The 9,267-nt window shown below is 39.2% G+C and overlaps 1 protein-coding gene across 1 annotated transcript; it reads right to left on the bottom strand.

The window, feature by feature from the left end:
* Window positions 1–1,682: 1,682 nt before the first annotated feature.
* On the bottom strand, window positions 1,683–2,381 carry LOC149087694 (speckle-type POZ protein-like B). Its single transcript, XM_089231956.1, has one exon. It carries the CDS (start codon window positions 2,379–2,381, stop codon window positions 1,683–1,685), a length of 699 nt encoding a protein of 232 aa, XP_089088082.1.
* Window positions 2,382–9,267: the final 6,886 nt, after the last annotated feature.

Here is a 9,267-nt window from a genome sequence, read left to right as displayed (position 1 = left end):
CCGAATCACCTTGTATAAGTATCAACACTGCATCGCCCGCCGCGCATGCCCGCCAAAGCACGAATGTACAAATTTTCACTTTTTTTTTTATCAGCTATTTGGATGTGCCTGAAAAACGAATGTATATCCCTATTGAAACACACGTTACAAAATTTTAGGAAAATAACTTCCATAGAGTAACATGGGTAAAGTAAATATTGAAAAGTCATTTAGCACGTTCTGTTTTTGCAAGGACATTGCACATTCGTGATTCTGGTATGACGGAGCCCATATATCGATTATTGCAAAAGTATAATTTGATAAAATTACATCGTATGATGCACATGTTAATTAGCTCAGCTGAATAAAGGCATTCTTTAGTTTTGACAAATGTTTAAATAAAAATGAATTTCTTATTTGGAAGTTTTTATTTTGGAGAATCTCTCGCGATCTCCCTAGTTCATTGACGCAACCCCCTCGGGGGTTACTGTACATGTGTTGCATTACTATTAATGTGTTACAGCACAGGGGACCAATAGTAGCTGGTTCGCGAGATGATTTCGTGCTGTTCCCCGATTAGGTAAAAGTGCTCTGTATTAGGAACGTAACTATAGGCTGGGGCGCTTCCCCTGGGCCCCGAGCCATATGGAGGTCCCAACAAAAGTTTACATCTGTTTTGCATAATAATAACCCTTTCAAAAATGGGGCCCCCAAGGAAAAATCTGCCCCGGGGCCCCCAAGAAGTCACACTACAGCCCTGCGCTATATTAAATTGAGTTTGCAATCATTATCTGAGCTATTAATTCCAACAGCAGACTTTCTGATCATCAGAGTACTTTCATCCATTATTTCTAGTGGCTAAAATAATTTATCATGATCTTTCTTTTTGAACGCACAAACTGCTTGTACAGGATGCATAGGTAGCAAGGCGTATGACATTTCACGGGCGAACCTTTGATCCTAGAGGCATACCTCTAATTAAAAAAAGTATCCAAATAAAGTGTAGTACTAGGTATCACTGAAAGTATATTTGAACACACAATCAAGTATAAACTTGCGTAGAAACTCCAAGACCAGTGGACTTTTTATTGTGACTTCACTTTGGCATATAATTACCCAGAAAAAAGTCTTCCCTAAAGGTTTATATTTGATCCACCCTGTTATTTACACTATAAGCAGATGTTTCAGAATATTTGTGAATCAATACAAAGTCAACCATAATAACCGTAATTTTAATAAGAAATTATGGTTAGAAATGCAGGAAAGCGAAACAGTCTCTTCTGAAAATTAAAAAGTGTATTTCATTACAAAAACATAAAATTTGACGTCATGTTTTTTTGCCATAACATAACTAATGCGCGCACAACATAACGTGGTTCTCTTCCCCAAAGAGAACCCATATTTTTCGTACCTAATCACGTACGTCCGCTTTGGCCAGCAGCAGGTCTCGAAGTAGTTCGGGCCTCGTCATCAAAGCATCGTATTGCTCGGATTTCTTGAAATCTTTCAAATTCCTGCATATGTAGAGCATTGCGTGTTTCTTGACTTTGTGCGCAGAATACAGTTCAGCCTGCAGCAGTACGTCAAGAGCGTTGGATTGGTCGATCTCCGACATCAGATATTTCTCACAGAAATATTCCAGGTCGGATATCTGGTACTTGTCGGCGGCTTTCATGAGATCCATCGCAGATGCCACAGTTAGTTTAGGACATTCGAAATGTGTACAGGAAGCTGATCAAATTCTTGATGGTCCCGTAATCGAAATCGGTTACTTCGATCACGTTTTTTCCGCTCTCGCTGAGACCAGATCTGAACATCGCGGCGAAGTAAGACGACCTCCAGAACAAGACGGACCGGTGACACTTGATTTCCTCACCACCCACTTTTATGCTGACATCATGGAAGTGACCGCTGTACAAGAAGGACAGAAAACCCTTTTGGTCAGAGCAAAGCCTTTCGTGAGATGTGTTCCCTACGAGATACGATCTGGAATGAAACTGAGCGTGCAGTGTGACACACATCTTGCCCACGTTCTTCAGGCTGTCAAATACGATTGGCAAACAGCACGATTCAGACCTGCGGTCCCTTTCGCCAAAAACGAACTGGCCGTTCCTTTCTATCTCGGGAATATCACCTTCTCCTTTCAGAGCGAAACTGAATTCTGCCGATATTTCAAAGTACGTGTGCGTCGCCAGACAGAGCCGTACAGCCGATGCATTCTCGTCTCTTTCCAGTCTGAGGTACCAGGAGTGCTCCTTTGGGCCACCGAAAAACGTTTCGCTTCTGATCGTGTCGCCGTCGATCCTCAGGCTGTTCCACAGGCACGTCCACTCGAAATTCTTCACCATGCACTCAGAAAGTTTCACGCGCTTTCTACCCCGGGCCGTCGGCAACGACGACATGTCGCTTTCAAATATGCTTCTATGACTTCAATAAGTTTGTTTTTACGGAACTTACCCACGCGTTCTTTACTGTGTTTTTTAGTGTTGCTGTTCAAATGGCAATAACAATTTTTTTTCAAAAAATTTATGTAACGGCTTTCCTCTCTGAATGTCTGACTGAAGAAAAAGGAAAGACTATCTAAAGGATTGTATAGTTCTTACCAGTGTATTTACACTATTTCGTTTTAGTAATTAATATAGAGCAGTGGGGTTCTCAAGGGGCCATTCAAGTATTACGTAAGCAGATTTTTAGCCATTTTTGACCCCCCCCCCTTGTCAGCAAAAGTCAGCAAAACACTGACTCCCCTCCCCGCCTCCCCTTGCCAGCAAAATTTCGGCAGCAGCTTAGAATATTTCATATCTTCAAAAAGGGTGATTGATGACGTAAGCAACCTTCAAAACCCCCCTCCCCCCTTGTCATCAAAAGTCAGCAAATCCGAAACCCCCCCCCCGATGCTGACGTAATACTTGAATAACCCCCAACCGGTACTCTGCGGAGGCCTTGGTTGCTCCGTATATACTCGCAAGGGCTCCGCGGCCACTAGAGGAAAAACTAAAATAAATCAGTGAATTTTATAAATAGTCAAACTCGATTATACCGACATCGAGGATTCAGAGAAATTTCGTCGTTATAACCGAAGTGTCATTACAGCCAAGGCCGACGCTTTTAAAACCTTTCACGTATGAAAAATATAATCAGATGCAATCAAAAGTAGCGTGTATGAACTTGTTTTTTACTATATTTAGGATGACCATATTTGATCATGAAAAATACGGTGAATTAAGATCATAAACACTCTACATCGCTAAAATATTGCTAATTGTCAGACAAATCGTCAGTTCCTTACCATTGGCGAAGAAAAAATTCTGAACACATTCAGGGCACATTCAGGGCACATAACAAGCATTACAGAGAATTACAGAGTGCATTTGTGGTGTAGTAGTAGTAGTAGGCAGGGCCTCCAAAAAACGGCTCGGGGATCCATGATGTTCTTAAGTCAGCCACCTCGTTGGGCAATTTGCCTGTTGTGGCGTTGTATTTGTATTTGTATCTAACGGCATCACAGGTGCACGGGCAAAATGATTTTTCTAGGGCTCCCTACTTCGCTAGAGAGAGAAATGCCTCCGTCATAATTACCACACACACACATACATCCGCCCGTATTTTAGTAAGGACTATCAATTATAATAAGCTATGTTGAAAAGAAAAGGTCTTTTTAATAAGAAAAAATTTTCAAGAAGTGAAATTACGAAATTTTTCGTATACGTGTCATATTATCACTCCAATTATGAAACGGAATAATTACAAAAAAGGAGTCGTTATATCCGAGGTCGTTGCATTTGATTTGACATTATAAGCGAGGTAAATGAACATTATTATCGATGTAAATTAGCCAATTAACGACGTTATAACCGAGTTGTCGTTATGATCGAGTTCGACTATATATGAAAAAAGAGGTCTACGGGACTCCGTCATAAGAAATTATACACTAAAATTTGCTCCGTGAGTCAAAAAAAAAGTTGAGAACCGCTGATATAGAGTATTCATGAAAGAAATAGACTTTCTGGTTATTAATGCTGAAATGAAATTCTGAAGAAACAATTTGCTATCTCCGCCGGGAATCGAACCATGGGCCTCTTCAGTCGGGGAAAGCGCACTAAACACTATAACACAGAGACACGGCTATTGTTTCCTTATCATATCAAACGCAGTACTGGGATGCTCCGAATAAAGACAGTAATAATAACCCACCACCAGGTAACGTCTGCACAGAGATGTTATTTTCTCAGCCCACAACAATAAAAAAAAAGGGATAATACATAATATTGATAAATATCTAGAAAAACCATAGCTCGTATTCCTAGACATCCTTGCGTCCAGATGTCTGTAAATATGTTTTGTGTGCAACTATTTATTGTTTTGATTTATAATGAAGCTCCGGAAGGGACGCGAACGTCCTGGTGGTGCCGGGTGGCGATGCTGGGCTATTGTTGGGTTGGGAGTGTGATGGAGGCAAGGTGGCGAGAGAGTTAGTGAGGGGACGCCCTGGGGTGGTGGGTTGGCTTGAGGTGGCCTTCACTTGGCTGATACACCAGTAGGTTTTTTCCCGGCACGTCCGCGGTCTTATGACCACTGTGCTTAAATTGCAATAGCGATAGAGCCTGGACGTGCTCGGTTCATTTTGTATTCTGTATTCCTAGACATAAAAAAAGCCTTTGACAGTGTTAATCATGAAATCTCTCTCCTTCAATTAAAGCTTAAGGCATATGGAATTAGAGGCATCCCCCCTAAATCTTTTAGTGTCATACCTGAAGAACAGATCCCAGGTTGTAAGATATGGCTCTCATTCCAGTAAATTTTTAGGGGTTAACCGAGGAGTAACCAAGGGATCTGTTTTTGGCCCCGTACTCTTTAATATATTCATAAACGATTTATGTAATCTAAAAATTGATGGCAAGATAATCACGTTTGCTGATGATACAGTCATACTTTGCTACTTCTCGTGAATCTCTCCAAAATACAGTAAATTCTAACATGATAAAAATTAGAGATTGGTTTTATGCAAATATGATCAACAACTTAATACCTCTAAAACTAAATATATTAACTTTTCTTTGCATAACATTCCTGCCTTGAATATTGACTTTATGATTCATAAACCTATACGTAACATTAATACTGATTGTAACTGTCATAAATTAGAACAAGTGAATACTATAAAATATCTGGGTATTTATATTGACTCTGACATGAAATGGAAATCCCATGTTCATAATCTACAAATAAAATCAACATTTACAATGTATAAATTTTATTTTCTAAAATATTTTGTTAATCGCTCTTTTTGTAATCACCCTTTACTACTCACTGTTCCATTCTTACTTATTATAAGGTTTACCTATTTGGGGTAGTGATTATTTGACTAACTTAAAACCTATTATATTACTACAGAAGAAAATTATAAGGCTAATTTTTAATGACTATTATACTCCTTCCATCGCGCCTCTCTTCAAAAGTATAGAAATCCTACAACTTAGATACTTCTACTTTTATAAATCCCTGTTGCTTCTCTTTGTACGTGCGTACTCATATCGTCGTATTCGTGTTGCTCACCGAATAAGGTGCTAAGCGAGATGGTACGGGTGATTGTATATATTTCCCCACACAATATTTCTATTTTGTATTTTTTTTTCATCAAATCCACAGGAGCGAGTGAACTCAACCCAGTAAAACTAATGCTGGCTTCTAGCCCGCAAGTTATCAAACCCATTTGCTCACCAGTAAGGTGTTAAGAGAGATAGATGACTCGCTCCGATAGATATTTTATATTTCACAATAAGATTCTCATTTCGTTTTTTTTTATGTATCTTGTGTATATAATATGGCAAGTGTAAGATAACATATGAGATGGCATGGAACCCCCCAATTGCTTTTAAAACATACCTCCATCCTAATATGTGTATATTCATCCGTCTTAACGAAACCCTGAAACTTTTCTCCAACTCCGAAAAAATCTCGTCTGTAATCACCACAAAATTTGTTAATCGCGACAGCACCCAATTGTCCGGGGAAAATATGTTGTAAAAAAGTTTGTATGTTTTTTGTTGTTTTTTTTTGACACTAAATAAAGTGTTCCAGACTCTGCCACGAAGCTGGGCTGGAAGAGATCTCGGCAACGGGATAAGTCCAGTGGCAAAGTTCTGGCGTTCATTCATTCATTGTTGCTTCACTTTAAACATCGATACTCCCTACCATTAAAATCCACTCGATGTTCTGCTTAGCGTAACGCCACGTATTCTTTGCTAATTATTAACAAAAATATTTAAAAAATTATTTTCTCTTACCTAATCCCTAAGTTTTATAACTCTCTTCCCATTGAAATTAAGAATGCTTCCTCTCTTTATATGTACAAAAAATACCTCAAAAGATATCTATTTTCTATTGATATCTCTCCGTGCACTTTTAATTTTTTTTAAGCATTTTTCCCCCACAGTAATGAAAGTTAGTAATTTTTTCCTGTTATATTTATCAGCATCTTAAATATTTTGCCTTTCCGACAGTAGCTCAGTTATTCAAATCATACTGATTATCTCTAATTTTGATATTTAAAATGCAGTCCACGCGTTTCCACAATGATGTTACTACTAATTTTGTTTTTCCCCCTTTTCACCCATCTATTACTTGATATTTAACTATCAATCCCAACCCCCATTTATATTTGTGTTTATATACAAGTGTATGTATATATACGTATTTTCCCCCCTTCACCCATTGTACTTTTTTTATCAATAACCCCTCGTCCAGTACGTGACAGTCATGTTCACCTTGGATGAAAAGGATTAACTTGTAATAAATTCAAGATTAAATCAGTTATGTGTTCTTCAGAAATCCCCTCTACTAATGCATCATTTCTAAAAAATCAAACGGGATAGAAAAACGGAAAGTGATTGCTCATTTTAAAATCACCGTAACTCTTAAACTACACACAACACAAAATTATGGCGCCAAATAGCGTCTGCTAAGTGCCACTGATTTTTTTACTTCCATTAACGTCATTTAGGTCTAATATAACTACATTACCACAAATATGATTTTAATAAAATGTAATTCAAAAATAATTAAATTTCACTTACTTCACACGGGCAAGCTCCGTTTCCCAGTGAGGAACTTGGTGATCTAATGCACAGTTCACGATTAATTTCTTCAATCGGTCTTTATCACTCTGGAAATTGTTTTTTATCCGAATTTTTCCGTAGCCGAAAAATCACGGAATTTTTGCAGTTATTTCGAAAAAATTTTGACAAAAATGATTCAAAAACACTCTAATAATAATAAAAACGGAAGAGGTTCTGGGGATCCCCTACGGTAGAATAACATTGAGCAGTGCTACAAAGAGCACCAAGAATGGCGCATGTTTCGGCCAGTATATAAAGGAACTCTATGTGAGATGACCTTCTTCAGTGACGTCACAAGCATCGCGCGGAGACTTTCTGCAATAGATGGTGTTGACTCGACTGTTGCTTAGCGATAATATTGCACGCCAATCTGGTGTTCAGGAGCTCCACAGTTTAATCCCATACCATCCCATCTCCATTGTGTTTGCTCTTGTCGTCAGTTATTACTTTAATTTGTTTTCCTTTTTTTTTTTACTCCACTTTTTTTTACTTTTTTTTAATTATTTATTTCACATTCTCCCAATCAGGGAATGGTCATTGTAGCCGATAGCCCTGCATAATTCAATCCGAATCGGAGGATCTCCACAGAGGGATAAAAAAGCCATAGTAGCCTGTGTTTGTCCGGTTCGACGGACAAACACAGATTTATTTACAGAACAGCAATTTACACGTATTTACAAGCTAATCAGAGAGCTAACAACTTTCTCGCAAAGTTTAAACACGACTGACCGAATCTCCTTGTGTCTGTCTAGCCTCTCTGTCTCTCTGAGTCTGCCATCTTGTGAGCGCCACGGTATTTATAACCCGGATAGAAACTTCGAGAAAAAGAACATTCCATACAATTCTATTTCACAGTTTCCTAGTCGGCGGCGCTACCGTATGGAGGGGCGGGACTTTCTAGATTTTTCTCTACACGCCCTGCCAGTCTCCGCCAATCGGACCTTCTCGCTCATAACCGAAACCGGTATCATCCATATTTCTGAATCGATATTTCTATCGAACAAATCGCGCCATCTATCGTCGAAAGTTCGTAACAATATGCTGATAGCTCTATCTGATGGGCATTGTTCCTCACCAGGTAGAGGAATTTGATCTTGAGAAAAGTCCATACTAGGATTACTATCACTCTTCTACTACTACACTAGGATTGGGGGTCATTCAAGTATTACGTCAGCATGGAGGGGAGGGGTTTCGGATTTGATGGGGGGGGGTGTCGGAGGTTGCTTACGTCATCAACCACCCTTTTCGAAGATATTCTAAGCTGCTGACGAAATTTTGCTGACTAGGGAGAGGAGGTCAAAAATGGCTAAAAATCTGCTGACGTATTACTTGAACGGTCCTTACTATTACTACTTACTTTTCTACTACTTTGTGAGTTGTGTCAGATGTGTAAGTGTGTGTACCTAACAATATGAGTGCGTATCTAGTGTTGGATTTTTCAGTGCTGCTGTCATCTATATTTCAGAAGTGATTGAATTACATTTTTAGGTCTGTTGCTCTCTGTGGCGAGACTTTCTAATGCGGAGATCGGCTCGCATGCGCGCCTCGAAGTTGAGAACAACAGAAAACCAACTTCAGCTGACCACCACTGTTGCGACGGTGGAGTTCGAACCCGGGACCTCATGACGTGAGTCCGACACTATGACCACTCAACCCCCACAGTCTAGGAAAGACTACGAGAGATCGCTTTAATTCTTACTTTTGCTTTAATCAAGGATCAGTGCCTAGGCAACATCATCGTATCAACAATCGCAACATAACTGAATAAATCCCTATCATTTGATATTTGTTTATTATACTATTAGTCTGATGCTTGTGTAATCGAAAATTCACTTTTCTTCGTGTGTAACATTCTTTTGTAGACGTTTATTATCATATATAGAAATTAGTGACGATAAAAAGCCCCCCCCCCCCCACCCCGATAATCACCGGAGATTTCCAGAAAGTAAATCTGCCACACGTGAGATTTACAACTGGTTCAATTATGATTCCATATGACGCCAAACTCGTTAGACCTCTACGGAACGGATGGTGCCTTGGGGTTTAAGGGGTCAATTAAATCAATTGAGTCGAGTTCGTTTAAGTAAAATTAGGTGTCAACAAGTTCAATCTTATTTATAATCAGCTATAATATACCCGGCGAGGCTTTTTGGATCACGTGATATTTCCC

Source organism: Pholcus phalangioides, unplaced genomic scaffold, assembly GCF_987345545.1.
Source record: "Pholcus phalangioides strain wild (caught in Gottingen) unplaced genomic scaffold, Ppha-v1.0 ptg000004l_1, whole genome shotgun sequence".
NCBI lineage: Eukaryota > Metazoa > Arthropoda > Arachnida > Araneae > Pholcidae > Pholcus > Pholcus phalangioides.
Note: the sequence above shows the minus strand (reverse complement) of the source record. Positions and strands in the feature narration are given on the sequence as shown.